This window comes from Bombyx mandarina, chromosome A1 (genome assembly GCF_030267445.1).
Source record: "Bombyx mandarina strain Sakado chromosome A1, ASM3026744v2".
Lineage (NCBI taxonomy): Eukaryota > Metazoa > Arthropoda > Insecta > Lepidoptera > Bombycidae > Bombyx > Bombyx mandarina.
Genome location: NC_143234.1, coordinates 17,377,597 through 17,401,985, shown reverse-complemented (window position 1 = coordinate 17,401,985; position 24,389 = coordinate 17,377,597). Strand labels below are relative to the sequence as shown.

The window sequence follows — 24,389 nt, the reverse complement described above, 5'->3', positions numbered from 1 at the left end:
GTAAAACGTAACTATTGTATTCAAATTTCCAACGTCGAATACACGCGCCGGCCAGCTCTGGCTGTATTTATTACCTGTGTTTTGTTATCTGTAATGTATGTTTTGATTACCGCTTCCCTAACACAAGAGAAAACCTAGGCCCATCGTCTTAAGTGATAGGATTAGTATTAAGGTTTTTGAAATAATAAAACATAATCTGTAACATATTTTACTTAACATACTTAATGTGTAATGTACAGAACTCATTGTGTTCGACGTTTATTCTTTTTTCTCCGCGACTCATTAGTCTTGTTGATCGGCTGTTTGGGCTGCTTGATCCTCTCCCTCGCCAACCTCTTCAGTTTCAGTGCGTGCTTGCCTTTCTTTTTCTCAATCTTCATGGCCTTTTTATGGACCTCAGCCTGTTCCTTTAACTTAAAATTACTTCTCATTTTATGTTGGGTTCCTTCCTTCGCTGTTAATCCGGTAAATTCGTTGACATTTTCTACTTTAGGATTTCTAACGAACCTACCGCTACCGTATTCAGTGTTGTTCTGTTTATTCTTCTTATCGTATCTCCCTTTCTTTGCGTAACCTTCTTCGGGTGCTTTGTTAGCTTTTCTCTTTCTGTTTTTCCCGTAGTCTATGGCTCCGTTATTTTCTTGTTTTTTAGCGAGCGGATTGTTGGCGACTGACTTTTCTAGTCTCTTCTTTCTTGCGTTCAGAGCTGTCCGATCTTCTATTGAGAACGATACGATTGGTCTCTGTAGAAGAACAATAACGAATGAAACTTCAGTCACGACTTTTTTTTTTATTGCTTAGATGGGTGGACGAGATCACAGCCCACCTAGTGTTAAGTGGTTACTGGAGCCCATAGACATCTACAGCGTAAATGCCGCCACCCGACTTGAGATATAAGTTCTAAAGTCTCAAGTATACTTACAACGGCTGCCCCGCCCTTCAAACCGAAACGCATTACTGCTTTACGGCAGAAATAGGCGCGGTGGTGGTACCTACCCGTGCGGACTCACAAGAGGTCGGTCCTACCACCAGTATTAACCATTTATAAATGAGATGTGATTTAGTTAATCTTAAGGAGATATTGAATTGATTTTGAAAAACAGACATAGAACAAATAATCATTTTTATAAAATAAGTCACAAAATAAATAAAAATTTCTACAATTGTTTTTTGTTGTTATACATTTTATGAAAATTGGAATGAAAATCGGGTATACCCACGTTATTTTTATCAAATATATCCGGATTATTGTTCAATTTCCTGAGACAGGCCAAGGCGTCTTCGTGTCTTGTGAACATCACGAAACCGTAACCTTTAGATCTGTAAAAGAGAAATTAGTAATATATTTGTAGAGCTATTTTATGAGATTTTTTTTTAAACTGGTTTCAAGAAGATGAATTTATATGAGTCAAGGGCGGTTTCACTGTCCACCAAGGCCTCAACAGCTACTGTGTGTGATGGTGCTAGTCATCACTACAATGTGAACATTGTATTGTCCGTCTTGAGGTGTCCAATCCTCAACTAGTTTTATATTTTTGTTATAATAAAACCACTCAAAAATTGCCATACCTAATTAGAAAACAGAAAGTATTGTGTCATCGATGAGTTCAGAATAGGTATTTAAGATGTGCGTATCACAAAATAACAACTTGATATTTTTGGTAAAATTTACTGATCCAAATTTCAACGACCGAGAATACTAATAATAGTAATAATAATACTGACGGATGTTTCCCGAGAATACTAATAATAATAAGAATAATACTGACGGATGTTTCCCGTCCCTCCCGACCGGCGCCCGGAGGTCCCGCATGACGCGCGCCTCCGTCAGCAAGCCGCCCCTCCTCGCCGCGCCCCGCCCCCCGCCCTCGTCCATCCCCGCCGCGCGGCTGCACACGCGGCGCAGCGTGGAGTCGTCACAGTTCGGCGGCAGGTTCGATACTACTAGGCGGTACCGTGATACGAATCTAGAAGAAAAAATTACAGTTATAGATCTTTTTTGATAGTATATGTTAAAATTATCTTTTCATCATCATCATTATCCTGCCCTTCTCCCAGTCACCAGACGTCGAAACAACATGTTTTCTCCTTTCATACTCTTCTTCTTCTATATCGTTCGCTCACTACTGAGGATCGCGACCACATGTGACGTTCTTCCACTGTGTTTGGGTGGCACGGACCGCATGGTACAGACTACCACCAAGTACATCTCTTACTAGATCTGACCATCTGGCTGATGTTCTGCCCACGGCGCGCTTGCCCTCTATGCGACCCGCAATTATGAGCTTCTCTAATTCATGTCTGGGAGATCGCATTATGTGTCCGAAGGAGCTCATAACATATACCATTTCTTCGCTCAGTCCCCTCTGTCTTTCACGCAATCCATGCATTTCTTCTTAGGTCTACCTCTTCCTCTATAGCCTTCCACATTCATAGTTAACACTCTCTTACCAACCTCATTATCATTTCGTCACATCACATGTCCATACCATCCCAAATGCGCACTTCTCAACTTCTCTGTCACACGTGCCACTTTCAGACTGTCTCTAACATATTCATTCATAAAAGTGTGTTATATTATTAGGAAATTACAAAAAAATACAAAAAGTTTGGCAGGGGTGATTACTATTGAGATGCCCAGCTTGATGTGATCTACCGGAGATACGGAATTGAACTCTTAATTGTATTTGTGAAATGGAACAGATGAGTGTTTCGGGGCAGAAATAGGTAGAATAGTGCTTCTCATCTGTGCGGACTCAGAATACGCCTTACCACCAGTGCATGTGAGTTGGCACTCGCAGTATTCAAGTGTAGTAATGAGAAGAATTATCTTTCTCAATGCTTAATAATTCACTGACCTATTCAAGTTCTTTAACATCTGTGTCTTACTTCGCTCTAAGGCCAATCTCTTAGACATATCGGAAGCGGATACGCCCACAGCTGCTTTTGTACCGGCCACTATAACTGTATTGACAAAAAGCAAATTTACTAAACTACACAAATCGATACTAATATTATAAAATATAGGAAAGTGTCTTTGTTTATTTGTCCTTAACGAAGCATCAGATTGACATGATTTTTTTAAAGAGATAATTTTAAGTCCGGTATTTGACAAAGGGAACATTTTGAAGAAGAAAAAAAATTGCCTTTGTAGGCAGACTAGCATACGGCCCACCTGATGGTAAGTGGTTACCGTCGTACGTCAGCAACGCCAGTGGCAGAGCCAAGCCGCTGCCTACCGTTACACATTTCGTGACATTTAAAATAAAATCATTAACCCTTTTCTTTAACATGCATTCGAATCCGGGGGTAACAGCTAGCAAATTACAAACAAGCTCCTCTCCAATAAAGGTTTACAAAATATCTACACAAGTATTTACTCAGGTTTACCCCCATAGCCTTGTTTCCAAATCCATAGGCACCCCATCTTGTCTCTACATAATATGACCTCAAGACGCAAGGTAAAAAACTCCAAGAAACTCTGATATAATACACTAGCATTTGTATATTAACTGGAATAATTATTCCATTCCAGTTCCAAAGGTAGTAAGTAATAATAGTAGTAAAGGCAGCCGTTATACTGTAAGAACTGAGACCTTACAACTTATATCTCCAGGTAGGTGACGGCATTTATGTTGTAGATATCTATGGGCTCCGGTAACTACTTAACATCGTGATCTGTGAGCTCGTCCACCCATCTAAGCAATAAAAAAAACACTTGACCAAAAGAACTACATTGTGGACCAAAATATACCTCCTTCTTTGACGAGATATAAATTCCTGTTATCTTTAGGTTCTTTCTTCTTGCCATTCTGTAAATTTTCTTTCTTTAATGCGGGCTTCACCTGTAAAACTTGACCCTCCAGCTTCAAATGACCTGCCGATGCTGACAGGATTTTATCTGCATCCTCCTTGTTCTGAAATTTAATTAAAGCATTCAAACTTTAAAGTCACACAGTTACTGCTGAACATCAAGTGGACTATGAAATTATTTTTCCATCTAAACTTTCTAAACCAATAAAAATAAATAACTTTTCAAATAATCAGTTTACATCACCAATATTAAACATTAGCATTTTTTAGTAATTTCTTGACTAAGTTTTTGAAATGCCATCCTATCCAGGTTCTTACTCCAGACTCTTTGTTGCATACTCCTTAAATTTTTCTAGTGTCATTTTAGGCTTGGGAATCACGAGACTACATACAGTCTCAAATACAGCAAAACAATATTACATTAAATTAATATTATCTATATATATAAAAATGAATTGCTGTTCGTTCGTCTCGCTAAAACTCGAGAACGGCTGGACCTATTTAGCTAAGTTTGGTCTAAAATTATTTGTGGAAGTCCTGAGAAGGTTTAAAAGGTAGATAAATATGAAAATGTTCGGAATGAAATAAAAACTTGAAATTGACAACTCGTTAAATTCAAAACAACTCACCACAAATTTAATAAAGCCAGTTCCTTTTGAATGTTCAGTGAGCTTATCCATACATATAAGTGCATATTTCACGGGCCCGATTTTCTCGGCGAAATCTCTTAGCTGATCATTATCTATACTAAAAGGTATATTTGTTACAAAGACTGTGCATCCGTCTTCAGCATCGTTTAATCTTATCCTGTAATTAAAGTGTAATAATAAGTTAATGAAGTGTAATATAAACTTTTTTTGCAATAAAATGCCCATGTGGTGTAATATTATTGTTAAATCCATTAGTGATACAGCATGAATAATAGATTTTACTTCTGCTTCAGTCTTCAGAAGTCGTCGTGGCCTAAAAGATAAGACGTTCGGTGCATTCGTGTTGAAGCGATGCACCGGTGTTCGAATCCCGCAGGCGGGTACCAATTTTTCTAATGCAATACGTACTCAACAAATGTTGACGATTGACTTCCACGGCGAAGGAATAACATCGTACCACCGCCCTTGCCTATTTCTGCCGTGAAGCAGTAATGCGTTTCGGTTTGAAGGGTGGGGCAGCCGTTGTAACTATACTGAGACCTTACAACTTATATCTCAAGGTGGGTGGCGCATTTACGTTGTAGATGTCTATGGGCTCCAGTAACCACTTAACATCAGGTGGGCTGTGAGCTCGTCCACCCATCTAAGCAAAAAAAAAAAACTTCTATCACATTATTGCTTGACAGTAAGTAGAAGTGGATTGGTACAGAATTTCTTACGTTTTAATGAATAGTGTAGACACGCCCTTTTACTTTTTTATTTTTGTGTCTTTTTGGCTTATTTTTCCTTAAAACTAAGCTCTATTGCACTATATCTAAATGTATAATATACACATTTCGTCTTTTCTCATTAAAAGTGTACAATTTCCTAAAATATTCGAAATTGGGTTAATATGCGGAATCATTCAATATCACCAGTATTTTTCTCATAAATACTGTCAAAAGAGGTAGTTTCATTTTAGATTTTTTTTTTTAGTTTGCCTATGATTTGACTACTATTAACAAAATTAATTCATAATTTTATGTTACTTTAATAGACAGATAATGTAACAGGTAAAAAATAAAAAATAAATGTTGCAAAAATAATTAATATCAAAAATATGACATGTTAAACCTTTAAAACACTCTCCTGTAAAATTAACAAGTTTTGAGATTATAGAGTTTTAATGCGAGTAGACGATTGGTTCAAATAATTAGTATAGTTCATAGTTAGTGAACTAAAACCAGCCTTTAAATTTACGCAAAATTTTTTTTAGGCAATATTATAAGGAATAAGGGCGGATGTCGAAAAACATTTGATATGGTCACTTACGGCTTTGCTTTTACTATGATCTACAGCTGATAATATAAAATAAACAATTGACATTTTATTTTATTTTAACATCAATATTATAAAAATATGTTATGAATAATAGGCAATACCAACCAAAAGGTAGGAGTTCTAGAAAAGAAGACTGGTAACACTGGTAATTTCTGATAGACATTAAAATTTATGTTATGATTGCTTCTATTGTTTTTATACTGTCAATGAAATTTACCATACCTTTTTGTTTCAGCCTGTGTGCTAGTCTGACTTATGTTATCATCCATTTCTTCCTGATCTTCATCAGCTGACTCTTCGTCTTCTTCTTTCTCATCATCACTATTGTCTTCTTTTTCTGAATCACTTTCTGACTTTACATTATCATCAGTGTCATCATCAGATTCACCTGGCAATATATGTTCAGTTAATGATTTACTTGTTGGTATTTAAGCTAGCAGGCCAAGAATAATGATATTTATTACAAGGTTTTTATCTAATTAGGTATTTAATCAAATTAATTTACATAATATTGAGGTGTCTAAGCTAGCACTCTGCAATAAAAGTGAATTAAACTTACTCTTAACTTCTGGTTTAATATCATCACTTGACAAATTCAATTGTGCTCCATCATCATCACTATCTGACTCCTCCTTCTTGACTTGGTCCTGAAGCTCAAGTTGTTGGTGCACGATGTGTTGCATATACTTGTCTTTCGGTACAGCCCAGTCCACTGATATTGGTCTGCCTATAACACAACACCTAATATAAGTAATACCAAATATCTAGAATTTAATTTGTTCAGTAGTTAAAGATACATATTCCCAGTATTTTACATCTTTTATTATTCAGTGTATTCTCAGCTCAATTTGGCAAATGATACAAATAATAAACAAATAAACGTGTAGTCTTTTTTCATTGTAGATTTATATACTTTACAATCTGAAATAGACAGAAACTTCAAAATTGCTATCATAATTGAACAAGTAAGAAACCTTTAAAAAAATTGATAATGGAGATAGCTGTTATCAAAATAAATGCACATTACAGTTTAAGGTATCACTCAATTAAACTGCAGTAATTGAAGAAGACAATGAGGTATTCCTACAGCACTGCCAACAGATAGTAGCAGAAGAGCACTTGTGCACACTGCTGTGTGTACTCACCTAAAAAAGGTTTCATATTTGTATTCAATAATGCTTTCTTAGCCATTGGTACATTCTTGTAATGAACAAAAGCACATCCAACCAATTTTCCATCCGGCTTTTTTAGTAATTTCACCTCCAGTATATCACCATAAGGTGCAAAATATTCTTTTAAGGATTCTTCTGTGGCTTTAAATGATACATTTCTAATAACTAATCGAGCATTTCTATTAACTCTTGGTTTTTGTTTTTCAGGTTCAGTTTTGATTTCTCTTTTACCTGTTAAAATAGATAAAAGTAAGAAGAGATTATTATGCAGTTTAGTTTTTTGTTTTTTTTTTTCAGGTTTTGAGATAAACATCAGAGGATCCATCCAGTATTATGCCATTCGCTTTTTTTTTTCATTAAACTAAATATTCCGGCCTTCAAAATAGGAAATAAATTTTAAAACACCATTCCTATGATCATTATGGAATCCTCTAGCTTAATACGCTGTAACTTGGTTATATTTTGTTGCGGGTAGCCATCATACAACGCAAGATATTTGACAGATGCCTAAATCTAAACAACATTCAGACCGTCGGTCTACCGAGCAAATATCACCCGCTCGGTGGAAGATCTTCCCTTTGTCGTATATCTCTCCAAATATTTCATTTGACAAGACCTTGTCTGCATGTGATAGTAACTAGTATTTCTACCAGTATGTTTTACATGCATTATTTTATTTAAATATACAGATATATATTAGTTTTTTATATGCAATTTATGAAATTCACATAAAACAACAGGTAACAAGAATACTGTTATTTTATGTTGATATTTGATGGTATGAACTAAAAATATTATACTTACATTTAATTTCACTTTTTTCAGGTTTACTCTTTCTATCATCTGTAGCTTCATTGTCCTGTCTCTGCTCACTGTATTTGTATCTAGGAATAGCCCACCCCACTTGTATCGGTCTATCTGGATATTTTTAGAATTATCAAACATATGTTCTTTATTTTCATATCAAATGTGAAGATGGAGTAATATTTTGGAATAAATAATTCTTCTTGTTTCTACTTTAGTATTATGGAAATTTCAGGTCATTATCTGGCTGGATGTGTGGTGTCAGCCTATAATTTTCCTATGGTTGTTGTAAAAGGCGACTAAGGAATTTACTAGAGAATGGGCAGCAGAATACTTTGAGTATTATTCCAGCTTACTGCAACTGTCAAGTTTCAGAATCTGATGCTGAATATTGTAAGCCTTATAAAATTATATAAATATAAATTGGTGCAAAAAGTCTCAGGACGGCATTCACATTGTGATGTCTATGGGCATTGCACTGGATGGGCCATAAGCTTGTTCTCATATCTTGAGGAATGAAAAAATCAAGAGCTAAGTTTTTTATTGATTTTATGCATGCACAGAATTTACTTGCGGGGTCTGTTGAAATGTTGTATTGGAAATTATATAATTGTTTATTAGCCAATTTTCTTTATTGCCATGTTAAACCCCTTATTTTACCTACTTAAGTAAAAGTGAAAAAAGCTAGTGGATGCTTACAACATGAAACATCCTAACCAACAGATATTTTGTAACCAGAGTAGCTTAAACTCTGTGTTGATGAATTAGCTAGGCCACGTAATTACATATATGATATAAACAAAAGTGAATTAGGTTGATTTTTTTATTTGCGTATATAGGTGAACAAGCTCACAGCCCAGTGTTAAGTGGTTACCAGCACTGATGGACATGAGACATGAGGTTGGAATCTCGATTTTATTGCACTATGGCTGTCAAATTGGAACCATTGCCTCGCCATTGATATAATATGTAGGAAGAATGGCAACCACTATTAACGCATGCACGATCTCTTCGTTTATTTGATTTAAGCATATCTGACGACAGCTGTTATTTTGGGGAGTAATATAAAACTAAAGAAATAAATATTATTGCGTGAAATTATTTAGAAATTCATACCGAGAAACAGTTTTTTATTTGTAGCTGACAAAGCTTTATTTGCCATGGGAACTTGAGTGAAATGCACAAAGCCACATCCAACCAATTTACCATCTGGTCTCCTCAATAGCTTTACTTCTTCCACGGTACCATAATGTGAAAAATGTTCTTTTAATTCTTTTTCAGTGGCTTTGAAAGATAAATTTCTTACTATGAGTCTAGCATTTCTGTTCACCCCATCTTTGTATTTTGAATTTTCGTCTGTAGAATCATTAGTATCGTTGTAATCATTTCCCATTTTCCAGTTTTAGAAGAAGCCGTTTTTTGACTCCAAATATTAATACAAGGTTCACGTGCGATTCAAAACATAACCTCTACTCTACACCATAGATTATACACTTAATTGCTCTACACTACATTAGATGTATAACATAGATTTTTTTGGTACGATTTTTCCTTATTAGGAAAGGCAAGGGGATCTAAGAGTATACAGACTTATAACATAGATTATACACTTAGTGAAATTGCACAAGAGTTAACAAGTGTATAACCTATGAGCCAACATACCACGGTTAATGCCGGCCACTGACATGCGCGCAAATATTCGTACATTGTACGAATGTTTGCGCGCATGTGAAGGGCCGCCAAACATTCATTCGCAAACCTAGCAGCTGTGCAAATGGGTTCGGTACTCAATTTGCGAACCCGTTTGCGCTTCCTCCCACACTTGTTTACGAATGTCTCACGAATTTCTCCTCCTTTTTAATTCGTCAATAGAACATTGAAGAGAAAAAGAGTTTTGAATTCTTTCCCAGACATCATTAACAGCCATGCTGTTTTTATGGGATTTCTTTTGATGATTGAATGAATTGATGATGACGAACTTTGAAAATGGCGATACGTCCGTTACCTTCGCAATCGTCGGCGCAACAGGGCAAATGAATGTGTGTATTGATTGATTATTATTTGAGTATACTCTGCACGTTTAAAAAAATCATCCAAAACCTCTTGCTATTTTTTGCCTCTCTTCTGCTGCTGCTGACAACATCATAAGGACTCCCATTTTTGGCGTTTTGATAAAACATCTGGCATTTTAAATAAATTAAAACCCTCTCATTTAATTCGTTCGATTTATTCTGTTCGCGCTTGATAGATCCAGCACCGTGGCCTTGAGCTATCGTACAGCCGTGATGGATCGTGAATAAAGCGCTAAATACATAGTGCATCGTGCATGGCCTTGGCGGGACGTACAGCAAGATGGAACGTGAATAAGGCACTTTAATTAGCAATAAACCAATTGACACACCAACAAAAACCATATGCTTTGCCCAGGAAATATTATAGATAACACACGGAAGCAGAATATTCTTTAATTTATTAATTTTTTGGGTTTTTATGACCTGGTATTTACCAACTTAATTTGGCCCTCTTTTTTTTTATTTTCGGATATATATTTTTTCATTATTTGTTCGTTAATGTTCGAATGTAAAAATAGTTTGTTCGTCTTTAATTTATTTATAATTAATTAAACAAATGATCACTCTTAAGTTGGCTCCCTTACTTTATTTTTATCGTTCATATTAATCAATTTTGATCAATTATCGTTTGTTCGATGACTATTGGTGATTGTTCGATCATAAAAACAATGAAGTTCCTAATTATTAATTATTTTATATCTATTAAGCAAACCATCACCTCACGCCTACATTGCGAATGCGCTGGTTTTGTTAGTCAGCTGGCAATGGCCGTATTTACTAGCGTTTTGTTAACAAGTGCGTTTATGCTGTCTAATTATTTCTTATGTAGATCAAAAAAATATTAAAAATTGTTTGTTCGTCTTTTTCTAGATACTTCTCGATAATAATAATTAAGTTAATATAGACGTAAATATTTTTTTTTAAATAAAATCCTGTTGAAGGGTATATTCAGACTAAGTTTATTCTTCCATATTAAATTAATTTCTACTAAATGTCCCTGCAATATGTTTCTTGAACTTATAAATAATTATCATTTCAACAAAAACAGATTTTGTGTGCATTAAATTTACATTTTTTGAACTACGTAATGAATTTGGAATTATTAATTGTATTATAAAATAAAAGTATCATAACCCTCTCCTATTGCATGGTAATGAATAGTATCATTTTAACACGAAAGCTGTATTCCTAAAATACTCTTAGAATAATTAGATATTACTGAAACTTCTGTATGCTTGTTAATATTCAATATCATTAAAAATAACTGAATTTATTAAAACCGGGCTAATCGTACTTTAACGACTAATTGGCCGTCTTCACCGACATTTTTTTGTTGAAATATTGTTGAAGTTTGTTGAAGTTTTCAATATTTTTTTGATCTACATAAGAAATAATTAGACAGCATAAACGCACTTGTTAACAAAACGCTAGTAAATACGGCCATTGCCAGCTGACTAACAAAACCAGCGCATTCGCAATGTAGGCGTGAGGTGATGGTTTGCTTTTAGATATAAAATAATTAATAATTGGGAATTTAATTGTTTTTATGATCGAACTATCACCAATAGTCATCGAACAAACGATAATTGATCAAAATTGATTAATATAAACAATAAAAATGAAGAAAGGGAGCCAACTTAAGAGTGATCATTTGTTTAATTAATTATAAATAAATAAAAGACAAACAAACAATTTTTACATTCGAACATTAACGAACAAACAACGAACAAATAATTAAAAATAAAAAAATCCGAAAATCAAAAAAAGAAGGGCCAAATTCAGTGAGCCTTTAGGTCAAAGTATTCTCTAAATTGCCAAAGCATAGATAAGACATAATGACATTGGTAGTTTTCCAATTATAGCACAAGAGCGCATTATGCGGCATAATGTTCAACGTTGAATGTTCCAACTACAGCAACGCTTCGCACAATCGAGCACTCTCAAAAGTACTGCTCTCACGTGATACTCGCAATCGATACCGACTCAGTGACAGAAAATTGACAAGTGTTTTTTCTTTAAGTTGGCATTGATCGAAATTTTGTTTATATTATCGTTAGTAATATTATTTAATGTTGAAAAAAATTGTAAGGCTTTCGTTTCGTCGTAGTTTCTTAGAAATAATAAATGTTAATTAAAACTGTGCTAGCTTAGCGCACTCTGCTGATGCATTTGAAAACTAATTCACGTTCTAATTAAGCTTCAGCATAATTCGGCATTGTGCGTCACTGAGTCGCATTATGCTCTGTAATTAGAAAACTACCATTATGTGCCAGATTGAAGTAGGTAGATACCGTCACAGTAGTACCTTACATAGTTTTAGCCACTGAAGTAGGTATGAAACCTATATTATTTTAGAAATTATATAGAACAGACAAGGCTGTATGGGCTTAGATTCCCTTACCTTTCCTAATAAGGATAAATTGTACAAATAAAAAGGTCTATACTCTATCTATGGTTTTAACCAACAAATTTAAAAATAATTATAATAATAAAATAAAATATTTGAGAAATTAAACAATTATGGACATACCTAAAAATTTTCCTTAAACTAGTAACTAACACAGGAAGAAGTTATTTAAAAAAATGTAAAACCTGAAACTTTACTGCAAAGCAAAAAAAACGAGAAAGTAATAGAAAAAAGGATAAAATAGAAATATATTAAAAAATCAGTCAAAATGAGTCTAATAAAATGTACGCAAATGAATTCTAGAATATTACTAAATATGTGTAAATACGATTCTCCTAGATTTTTAACTAGAGAATATTCTTACAAAACAATTAAAAGACCAGATCCAAGAACTCTGAAGATGCCGACGCCGGAATCTGCTCCGAATTTAATAGAAATAATAAAAGAAAAAATAAGATTAAATGGACCTATAACCGTTGCTGAATATATGCATATAGTAACTACTAATCCTACCGAAGGGTATTATATGAAAAAGGAAGTAATTGGGGAAGCTGGTGATTTCATAACTTCACCGGAAATCAGTCAGCTATTTGGTGAAATTTTAGGTATTTGGTTTTATGCTGAAACACAGAAAATGTGTGAAGCGAAACCACTACAGATAGTTGAACTTGGTCCAGGAAAAGCAACATTACTAATTGATATGTTGAGGGTAAATTGTTCTTCATTTTTATAATCAAGAATTGTACACACTCATTGCTGAATAATTGATAAATTGATTACATTTCCAGGTTCTCAATAAAATTGGCTATACATCACACGATTTAAGTATTCACCTAGTAGAAATATCATCCACAATGCAATCTATTCAAGCTAACAGACTCTGTGTATCACATAGACCTGTAGAAATTGATATGCCACATAATCATGAGGTAATAAAAAAATTAAATTCACAAATTTTTTGGGTGACAGCTAGATATTTTAGTTTAGCTAATTTCACATAAGACAGTGTGTACTGCAGTCTACTATACTACTCCTTACTATAAAATGCAAAAATGTATTTTGATTTGTATTTTACCCAAACGAGCATACCATGATTTAGGTAAATCAGAGCAGGCAGCAACAGGTAGAAATTTGGAAAGTGAAGATGATTTAAGAGTGGGCACTGGTACCATATATAAGTGATGAGAATATAGTAGCAGTAGCTTGAGTTGGTTGGGGCTTTCTACTCTGCCCTGACAACCTGTTGGTTGGGTGCCCTTAACATAGCACTGCAAGTCTGAGCTTTATACTTGTACACTCTGATAAAAAAGACTATTAGAATTATATGATTTTATAACCTGAAATATGGCTGTATTATAAAATGTCTTCTTTGTATTTTCAGGGTGAAACACTCAGTGGTATCAAAGTATATTGGTATAATGATTTAAAGAAAGTACCACAAAACTTCTCATGGTATGTCGCACATGAATTTTTTGATGTCCTCCCCATACACAAGTTTGAAGTAAGTAACTTAGAATGTTTTTGATTTCAATCCAAGTTATAAATTGCCACCTTATAAAATATCAAAAATCTTATTTATTTCAGTTACATTATCATTAATAAGTTCAATGTCAATGTATGTTATTTCTGTAATTTAGAGAGTATAATCAACTCAACAGAAGACAAGGTTTTAAGCCTTAAGGTTATTTGTTCAGTGTATATAAACTCTAGTACCCACTAAGGATCAAACAGGCCGACCTACTAAGCCCATCTGTATATGTTCGTACCTACATATTTCTTATCAGCTTTAGTCTCATTTGCACACTCCCAGCCCTTGCGTAGCTGGAATAGCCCCTTAGACTACCAGGGATTGATGCATATTGCATTATTAAGCCAAATAACATGACTATAACATACTGTAATAACATGACATATATACAATCATCAATTGTACATCATTTCCATTCTCAGAAAACAGAAAAAGGTTGGAGAGAGCTTCTCATTGACATTGACGACACTGGAAAGCTGCTATACAGGTTGTCAGGTAATGAGACTCAGGCCGTGAAGATGCTTATTCGGCCGCCCTTGGACTCTGGGGACAGAACTGAGTTAGAAATCAGTGCAAGAAGCTTGGGTGTAGCACGACAACTGGCTAAAAGGGTGGATGAGTATGGTGGTTTAGCGCTCATTGCTGATTATGGACATGAGGGTGAAAAGGGGGATACCTTTAGGGTTTGTATGTTTTTTAAAGTAAATTAAGCTAATTTTAATAATTCTCAAACTTCTTTATGAAGTTATTTGAAGTGATCATGTTATTTCTATGCAAGCTTTTTTTTTTTTTTTTTTTCCGGGCCGAAGGCCGAACCTCCTACGAGGTCCCCGCGCCTAGGGGGCGCGCGGGGTATGTGAGACAACGATCTGCAGGTGTTGAGAGCAGACCGCGGGCCCAAGGAATTTAGGGCCCACCCACTAAATGACTCCCCTGCACTCTTACACCCGGCGTCCGATCTCCGTCCGGGGTCAAAACCCGGTCAGAGTAGGGGGGTTCCCGCGGTCAACACTACAACCAGACACGCGGCGCCACCCCGAGGACGCCCGACCGACGGGTCGTCGAGGCGATAGTCGACGACCAACGACGTCAGTCTCCGCGGTACGGCGGCCCTTCAGGCCGCCCGGGCGATGCCGCTGGTGTTCCGGGATACCCCGCTGGGCCAGAACCAGCCTGCCGGGTCGGAACGCGATACACCGCCGACCGGGTTGCTCTTCCACAGTATGTTCGGCGACGACAGCGACGACGAAAATGCGGACCGCATCGCAGTCCGCAGCCGCCGACGCGTCGTCCCGTCCTCCTGGTGCCAGCGCGCTAGAGTGACGGTAGCGTGCGGCGCAGTCTCAGCCCCCTTAGGTCGCCCCGTGACCATCACCGGGAGGAGACTGCCTCCTCATAGGGGCCGAAGCTGGACAAACGCCCTCCTCCGACCCCCGGCTCGACGGCGGCGGCACGGCGCCGAGAGGGAGGAAGAGTTCTCCCTCTCCCGTTCCGCCGCCTCCTTCTGCGAGATGGTGGACTCGCAGAAGTCGAGCATCGCCTGCCAGGACTCATCGCTGCCGAGCATCGCAGCCACGACGGTCGGAAGCGACAAGTCCGGTCCTATTTTTGCAACGAGGACGCGGCGCTGCTCCGTGAAAGCGGGGCAGCACGCGAGTGTGTGCTCCGCCGTGTCCTCGTTGCAGCCACTGCAGTGGTGGCACTTCGGCGTCGGCTCCCTCCGGGCGACGAGGTGCAGGTAGCGACCGAAACAGCCGTGTCCCGTGAGCACCTGCGTCGCTCGGAAGGTGAGACGTCCTCGGTCGCAATTCACCCAGTCCGAGAGGACCGGGCGGATCGCCTCGACAGTCCGTCGCCCGTAGGCGGGGTCCGCCAGGCGGCGAGACCACGCCTCGAGCACGGCACGCCGAGATTGAAGCTTCCGCGCTCGAACTTCCGCCGCGCCGGGACGCGGCTCCCCCCTGGAGCGGAGATCACATCGCCACGCGTAATCCGCAGCAAGCGCCTCCGCTTCCAGGTCCCAAGGAGGCGTCCCGGCGAGCACGCACGCCGCCTCGAACGAGACTGTGCGGTAGAGCGCGCGTCACGTAAAAAGAACGCTGGAAGAAAGTGGAGGGGGTGTGTTTGCGCATGGATACACTCGCGCACGAAAATACTAAGTACTTTTGTTTTATTTTTGAAGTAATCTTTCGCTCGCGACTTCGTATATTGGTTATAGGTATGTACAGTTTAGTAGTTCTGTACTCTTGTAGCTGTATGTAGTTACATGTTACAGGAGAGCGTAGAAAGATATCATAAGTTTGAAGTTAAAGTAGTTTATGAAAGTTAAAGTTTAGGTAAAGTTATAAAAATGATAATTTCTCTTGATGTGAATTGTACGATAGTTAGTGATGCACTCTCTTGACTGTAATTAAATTTCATATTACATTATTTGTTGTCACGCGGCAAAAAGCGGATCGCATCGCGAGTAAGCATGACGTTCTGGTACTGTTGGTGGTCGGCAATCCTTAACTGTAATAAAATTGTACGGTGGGAAGATCGTACATGGTAGGTATGTACATTAAAAATAATATATTAGATAGATTTTTATGAAATAAAATTAAAAACATGTTTAATTTCTGCGTTTAATGTTTAATCTGAATACGAACAGATAGACAGATAGACGGACAACAAAGTGATCAAAGGGTTCCGTTTTTTTCCTATTGAGGTACGGAACCCTAAAAATTAAATTAGACTCGGATGATTTTGTTGCCACTGCGGTCCGTTTCATGCATTATTTCAAATTATCAACTGCATTATTATCAGCCTCTTTCTTCATAAAACAATATACGTCATAAATCATTTTTCTCACTTTTCTATGTAAAACCATTTTGTAATTAAAACTTATGTGCCCGATAGTATTTTGAGAACGAACGTAACGTGAATCTAGCGCGGAAAGCAAAGGTCGACTGACGAACCAATAGCACACCGGCAAGCATGCGGCAGGTGACCCGCCCGCCCCGCGCCGCACCTCATACCACCAAATACATCGATAAATAGCCTACTGCGCAGCTTGACCGCCAGCGTTCTTTTTAAGTGACGCGTACTCTACCCACGAACCGCCCTGACCGCAATCGCGCGCTGCGGACGTCGCAACGCTGCGACGTTGTCACGGGTCAGGGCGTGGCACCATACGGGCGCCCCGTACAGTGCCATTGACCGCACCACCCCCGTGTAGAGGCGGCGCACCACCATGTCGGGACCCCCGACGTTCGGCAACAGCCGACTCAGCGAGCCGGCGGCTGCCATCAGTCGGGGACCCAATCTTTCGAAGTGAGCACGGAAGCTCCAACGACCGTCCAGTACGAAGCCGAGGTACCGCAACCCGGTCGCCTCGATCTCGACGCGGACGCCTCCGATCACGAGGTGGGCCCCCTGAGGCGGCGCTCTCCGGGCCCCGTGGAACAACAGGGCCTGGGATTTATCGAACGCCACCTCCAGACCCAGCCTTCGGATCCTACCGACGACGAAGGCCACCCCCGCGCAGGAAAGACGGGCAGACTCGCGCAAGTCCCTACCCCGGGCCACGACCAAGGTGTCGTCCGCGTAACAAACTACGCTCAGACCCGGGAGAGGAGCGCTAAGGGCACCCCGCAGGACCCAGTCGTAGCCGATGTTCCACAAGAGAGGGCCAAGGACCGACTCCTGTGGGACACCGCGCTCGACGGGGAAGCGGAGCACCGCCCCACCGTACCCGGTGCACATGGCCGACCTGTCCTCGAGGTAGGACCCGATCAGCCGACGGAGATACGCAGGGACGCCGTGATACTCCAGCGCCCCTGCGATCACCGACCAGGGCAGGGTGTTGAACGCATTGGCGATGTCCAGGGACACCGCCAGTGCAACCCCGCCCCGGCCGACAGCCTCATCAGAGAGGGCGCGCACGCGCATCACCGCGTCGATGGTCGAGCGGCCCCCTCTGAATCCGAACTGCTCCGTTGACAGATCGGGACCCACCCCCGCCAATTTCTATTCAACCTAGAACAACTGCACTCATTCAAAGTACATTCAGAGTTAATTTTTTCCAAATAAATTTCAGCTGTAAAATTAACTTCATTCAGTTGTATCTTGACCTTACAGCATACCCAGTTTCAAACTAGGTTTGAAAATATTGGTCAGTGATAGGTAGCTACTTGGCTGTGTCCCTATCATTGGCTGAAGTTGATAAGCAACAGTAGGATTTATCTCTGCCTTTGTACAACTCACAGACATCACTTAATGAATGTCACCACCCACCTTGATTTCTGTGGTGGAATTCACAATAACATTTCATAATTGCAATCCCACCCTTTAAATATGACAATCTGTTCATTTTATTTAATGCATTTAACTTTTCATCTAAAAGTCATGTCTCCAATATTACTATATGAAAAAAAATACATCTGTTAATGTCAGGAGGTGACATTTACAATATTTTTTTTCTTTTCCTAAATTATTTTACACATTTATTTTTTGGTAAAAAATTCATTAATTCTAAATTCAAATCAATTGGGAATCGACCTGGTGAGACATGGCTATTTGAATTCCAGATCTCGTTCACAACAAGCCCAAAGTTCGTTCAATGTACAGTTTTATTACAAACTCGCTAAAGGCATTTAATTCCTAAACGTCATATTACAGGCTTTTCAAAAGCATCAAGTTGTAGATCCTCTTGAAACCCCAGGCAAGAGTGACTTGACTGCAGACGTTGACTTCTCACAACTTCGTATAGCCGCTTCAAAGACTCCTGGTGAAGAGAACTATGCACTAGTTGTTGGACCAGTAAAGCAAAAAGATTTTTTAGAACAATGCCAAGGGGAATTAAGGCTGCAGGTCGGTTCAAATAAACAAAATATCATAGCCGGGCACCGTTAATCAAATACTTAACTTCGTTAATTGTCAATCCGATACAAAAAAAGTTACCTTCGTTAAACGTTAGTGTTGCATTTCGGAAGAATTAACGCAAGTTAACGTTAATCTTTAATCCATTAACATGTGTGAAATTGCATCTTTATATTGTTGCGTCGGTGAACTTATACATAGTCAGGTCATAAATTCTGTCACATGTTTAATGTAAAATAATTGAAACAAGTTTATTCATTATGTAACCATTCATATACCAAAATGAACTTAACAAAACATAGATTCTTATGACACTAAAGTTTATTCAAAATGACCTTCGTGATTTTGAATACAGGCCTTCAATCTGCGCGGCCAGTCGTCTATCGCAGCACGAACGAGGTCCATGTCAATATCGGCGGCTGCCTTAATCAAGGATGTCTTGAGTGACTCCAAATTGGGATGAGGCTTTGAGCACGCCTTTTCCTCCAAGTGTTGCCATATCTTGTAATCTAACGGATTCAAATCTGGACTGGAGGAGGGCCAGTCTTCGTGCCGGATGAAGTCGATTTAACGAGCCGCCAGCCAGTCTTGTGTGCTCTTCGCTCTATGAACTGGCGCCGAATCTTGTTGGAATACCCAGTGCCTGTTATTGAACATGGTATGAGAAACAGGTACCACAAGGTTCGTCAGGACTGTATTTTGATACACAACTGCATTCGTTTTTACACCTTTCTCACAAAAATGTACCTCTGTTAAGCCCCAATAAGAAACTCCCAACCATACCATGAGCGAGGATGGAAAATGACCTCGTTGGACACGCGGAATACGGTTGCTCGCTTCTTCATTACTGTGTGCGTTCACCTTATATTTTTTTTTGTTGTAGCTCTCTTCTACGGTAAAAATTTTTTCATCCGAAAAAAGAATTTCCCGATATTTTTTTCCCGCGTACCGCTTCAACAAAGCGCGGCATCTCTTCAGTCTCAGGTCCATTAGACGAGCATTCAAACGATTTCCTGTTTTTCTTCGATATGCCCGAAGCCCTAAGTCTTCATTTAACACCCTTTTCACCGTGGTTCTGCTTAACCCCATCTGAAGGGCCAACAGTTTCTGCTTACGTTTGGGATTTCTTTGAATTCGCGCCTTCACAGCTTTTATCACTGCTGGAGTCCTAACAGACCGAGAGCGACCACTTCTTGACCTGTCATCTACACTAGAGTCTTCATTGTATCGTTTGATGGTACGATAAACGAATCTTTTGGTTATATTCAAATTTTTCAGTATGTTAAAAATTTGAATTGGCGCGTAACCGCAACGATGCAACGCAATAACTGCAACACGGTCTTCTTTAAGCGTCCACTCCATATTTAAAAATGAGTAAAATTCTAAATGTACACTATTTTTATTTTCATGAACAATTCGAAATTCGAATTCAATAAACTTTTTTGTGGCCAGCATTCTAAAAGAAAAGTTTTTACTGTGTGACAATACTTATGACTTGACTAGGTATAACTTGTTGGTTTATGTTCAGGAAGATAACAGATTAGGAACAAAACAAAAACTTGTATAATTCAAATGAATCAATTTAATCGTCGGGCATAAGGCATAATTCCCCTTCATGAATATTAACATGTTGAAGTTCTCGTCTGCAAACGAGGCTCGTTTTGGTGTTAAAATGTCTACCCGTGGAAAAAAGACGTCCAACTTCAGCGCTTGAGGGCATAGTAGTATTGTATTTAATGAATAGATTTAATCCGCAGATTGAATATCTGTTCCCCGCGGAATGCAGCATCGTTGATCGGCAAAATATATCTAGTTTCGTTTTTTTTTTTCACTCGTTGACACGCGCCGCCCGGCACTTGTCGATGCCGTGCGGTAACTATTCGGCATTTTATTAACGATTAACGAACCTCTGCTTAATAACGGAAGTTAACGTGTCCGTTAACATTTTTAAAAGTTAACTTAAAAGTTAATTGGTTAATCAAAATGTTAAGTTCGTTAATTAACAATTAACGGATTAACGAGTTAATGCCCGGCTATGCAAAATTTAAACTTATTCTTTATAACTAGAAGTCGTCTATAGTTTATACTCATGATTTTATTTGTTTTCTACACTATTTGGCAATATTATCATTATGTTGTTCATTTTCATATATTTATAAATGTATTCTTAATTCTTGTGTATGTATTCTTAATTATATTGTATATGTATTCTTAATTATAATTCTCCATCTGATGGTTGTTTGGAAGAGATCGTTTTTAGCGATAAGACCGCCTATGGCACTTTTGTATTTAATGTTTTGCATTTGTGTTTGTTTTGTTGTACAATAAAGCTTAGTATATCAGTTGTTCGGTTCCAGGTTCTTATTGACGCAGCAAAAAAAGATGAAGACAAAGAAAAGATAAAAAGCGCTTACGAAATGCTAGTCGATCCAAACAAAATGGGAGAAAGATTTAAATTTATGGCATTCTATCCTTCGACTATGGCGTCAATTCTCGCAAAGTACCCACCCCTAGGTTTTTCAAATCTAAAACCATAGCCATTTAAAATAAAATTAATGAAATAACAAATAAGTGTTGTTTTTTTTTCAACTCTTGGCTTTCACTCGCGCAGTCCATATTGTCAGCACAAAATCTAACAGAGCACATTCATGCCATGAACCAAGAATTTATCACCTTTGCAAAGAAATTACTCCTAACTGGTTAGACGTACATTTAATCCACCTGGTATCAAATATTCTACATATTATTACCAATATTCCACATATTTGATACCAGTTGAATGCACCATGCGTAGGTGTGTCGACGACCTCACGGCCCACCCGATGTTAAATGGTTACAGAAGCCCATAGACATCAACGTAAATGCTGCCACCCTTGAGATAATAGTTCTAAAGTCTCGGTTTTTACAGTACAACGGTTGCCCCGCATTACTGCTTCATGGCAGAAATAAGCAGAGTGGTGTGGTACCTACCCGTGCGGACTCGCAAGATGTCCTACCACCAGTAATTATGCAAATTATAATTTTGTGGGTTTGATTTTTGATGTTTTACCTTCATCGTGGAAGCCAATCAAGAACGTTTGTTAAGTACGTATTTCATCAGAAAAATTGGTACCCGCCTGCGGGATTCGAACACCGTAGCATCGCTACGTACGAATGCACCGGACGCCTCATCCTTTAGGCAACGATGACTTCAAAACTCACGGCTCACCTGGTGTTAAGAGGTAACTGGAACCCATAGACATATGCAACGTAAATGCCGCCTCCTACCTTGACCACTTACGTTATCTTTCCACTGTCAGCTTTATTTTAACAAATATCCGTTCATCTATTCTTTTTGTTGCTTAGATGAGTTAGTGAGAAACTTTTTTTTTTGTTGCTTAGATGAGTGGACGAGCTCACAGCCCACCTGGTGTTAAGTGGTTACTGGAGCCCATAGACATCTACAGCGTAAATGCGCCACCCACCTTGAGATATAAGTTCTAAGATCTCAAGTATAGTTACAACGGCTGCACACTCTTCCAACCGAAATGCATTACTGCTTAAGGGCAGAAAATATATTAAGTGTATAATCTATGGGCAGAAATAGGCAGGGTGGTGGTACCAACCCGTGCGGACTCATAAGAGGTCCTACCACCAGTAAAAACATCATAAAAGTTGTAGATTTTGTGCACAAATTATTAAAAAAGAAAGATGAGCTTGAGCTTACTACATTAATGACACGAAAAGTATATATTAACGAATTACCGTAAAATAAGCTAAAATTGAAAATGTAGCAACATTAAGCGTTTCTGAATTTATGGATAATTTACAATAGAGGACAGGAGCACGAGTTTCTGGAGAATCGAGTGATGTTATACGGCGCTACTGTAGCAAAATTCCTAATTTTGAAAGTATTTGTCAAATATTATAAGCATTTTTTTAAATTAGATTTTTAAAATTTTTAAGTTATGAATCTACTCGGAAGATTTCATATGTGCGCAGGATATTTGGATCACTGTGTTTTCTACAGAATATTTCAAATAGATTCCTCAAACAACTCTACAAAGAATAAAATCCTAAAGTACATTTCGTTTTTTGACAAAATATTATTCAAATTTAATATCTTCATATTTGTTCGTAAGTTCTTTAAAATGTATGTTACAAATTTAAAGAAAACTAGATAGATCTAGGTCTTCTGCCAAAAACCTGTTCTTGGGGAAGAGACCTATGAGAAATTTAAATAAACTACTCAAACAAATGAGCTTCTCTTTTGATTACACAGTACCTTATTTTATGCACTTCAAGAAGGCCTAGTTTGGACCTCGATCAAATTTTTCAATATCTACCGACTCAATGCTACTTTATGATATTTAGGGGATTTTTTTATTTTTACTTTTAACAAAGTAGCTTAAACTATGTACAGTTTTGTTGAAGCTTGTTTGATTGCCCCTCAAATTTAGATTGGTGCACCAAATACTTAAAATCGGCGATTACAGCAATTTTTGCAGTGACTTAAAGAATCTGTCAGTTTTTACGAAGTTGTATCGATTTTTCGTTTCGTAAAATTTATCTATTTCATGTTTTGATATAAGTTTTAAGAAAATTAATTTCTCCTATAGAATATTAAAAATAATATGAATATTATGCAAGATTTCATATATTTACATTCAAAGGAGTTTTAAAGACCAAGTTGATATCATCTTTAACTTCCTATGACTGCACAGTGCACCCCTATTGCTTAAGTACCGGTAAAATGGGGCGATTAGAGATTGAGAGGCGAATCGGGAAAAAACCGGGAAAATCTTTCGACGCTCAATTTAAGTTTTATATTCGTTGCAAAATCTTCCATTTTTTGTAGTTTAATAGTAGAATGTTGAAAGTTCACGAAACAACTCTGAATATGCATGATAATAGCTGCTGACTTATAAAAAATCGCGTTGCAAACTAACTTCCTGTGGTGGTAATTATTTTAGTGCTAGAAACTTTGCTCTCTTTTATTTATTTGATAATAATAGAAGACGACTATGATTTATAAATGTTATTTAGTGTTTGAATCAGCATATATATTAAAGGTAAGTCTCAGTTGTTATTGGTTTTAATGTATTTCATTAAATAAAAATACATGTAAAAATCTGTTGTTTTTGGGGATATTGGGGACGTCATAGGTATAAATAACAACGAAAAAGGGGTCAATTGGGATGAGAATACGTGAAATGGAAACGACCTAAATATAAATAGGTACAGGTTTGTAGGGTTGTCTATGTAGTTATAACAATATTTTTTAAATTTGTTGGTAAAAATCTGGTTTATTCGAAGCGAAATTGGGAATAAGTCTTTAGTTGAAATAGATAAGCAATTTAATATAAGTAAGTCAATTTTGCAGAGACATGTAACAAGATCAATGAAATCTCAAGGTGGACAAAAATGTCTAAGTAATACATAATAAAATATTTAATATTCGTTCAGAGTGGGGGGTATTCATCTGGTTAATCCATGGAATAACCGACACACCTAATCTCTTAACCCAGATAGAAATATCAGCCCCTAAGTACTTACCAAGAACGGAGAAATATAAACCGTTTCTAATAAAGCCTACTATATATTATTATGTATAAATAAATAAATATATATATATATATATATATATATATTTTGTTGTTAATGCACTGTCGATTGCACCTATAATTGAGGTGATGTCTGCCATGTACTTTTGTCAGTTTTTCAATTTTTTTTATTGATGATCACTTTGTTGGTGCAACTAAATAAATTAATTAATTAAAACTA

The 24,389-nt window shown here is 37.8% G+C and overlaps 2 protein-coding genes across 2 annotated transcripts; one reads left to right on the top strand and one right to left on the bottom strand.

Annotated features, from left to right (window-relative positions):
• Nucleotides 1-194: 194 nt before the first annotated feature.
• LOC114239886 (RNA-binding protein 28) lies at nt 195-9,288 on the bottom strand. Its single transcript, XM_089739683.1, has 11 exons — nt 8,876-9,288; nt 7,760-7,873; nt 6,929-7,186; nt 6,343-6,510; nt 6,006-6,171; nt 4,443-4,620; nt 3,755-3,917; nt 2,859-2,964; nt 1,770-1,967; nt 1,221-1,320; nt 195-743 (listed from the first exon to the last, which is right to left on the bottom strand). The coding sequence occupies exons 1-11, from the start codon at nt 9,150-9,152 to the stop codon at nt 243-245; spliced, it is 2,229 nt and encodes a 742-aa protein (XP_089595809.1). The 5' UTR covers nt 9,153-9,288; the 3' UTR covers nt 195-242.
• Nucleotides 9,289-12,269: 2,981 nt separating this feature from the next.
• On the top strand, nt 12,270-21,197 carry LOC114240532 (protein arginine methyltransferase NDUFAF7 homolog, mitochondrial). Its single transcript, XM_028171116.2, has 6 exons — nt 12,270-12,947; nt 13,027-13,167; nt 13,620-13,739; nt 14,189-14,449; nt 18,426-18,617; nt 20,984-21,197. The coding sequence occupies exons 1-6, from the start codon at nt 12,507-12,509 to the stop codon at nt 21,161-21,163; spliced, it is 1,335 nt and encodes a 444-aa protein (XP_028026917.2). The 5' UTR covers nt 12,270-12,506; the 3' UTR covers nt 21,164-21,197.
• Nucleotides 21,198-24,389: the final 3,192 nt, after the last annotated feature.

Bases quoted from the DNA above. Each gene is read 5' to 3' on its own strand.
- LOC114239886 (XM_089739683.1), bottom strand. From the start codon at position 9,152: ATGGGAAATGATTACAACGATACTAATGATTCTACAGACGAAAATTCA. The intron at 3,918-4,442 runs GTGAGTTGTTTT...ATTAAATTTCAG, and splicing joins CTGGCTTTATTAAATTTGTG to AACAAGGAGGATGCAGATAA. The intron at 2,965-3,754 runs GTATATTTTGGT...TTGTCAATACAG, and splicing joins ATATCTCGTCAAAGAAGGAG to TTATAGTGGCCGGTACAAAA.
- LOC114240532 (XM_028171116.2), top strand. From the start codon at position 12,507: ATGAGTCTAATAAAATGTACGCAAATGAATTCTAGAATATTACTAAAT. The intron at 12,948-13,026 runs GTAAATTGTTCT...TTACATTTCCAG, and splicing joins TACTAATTGATATGTTGAGG to GTTCTCAATAAAATTGGCTA. The intron at 14,450-18,425 runs GTTTGTATGTTT...GTCATATTACAG, and splicing joins AAAAGGGGGATACCTTTAGG to GCTTTTCAAAAGCATCAAGT.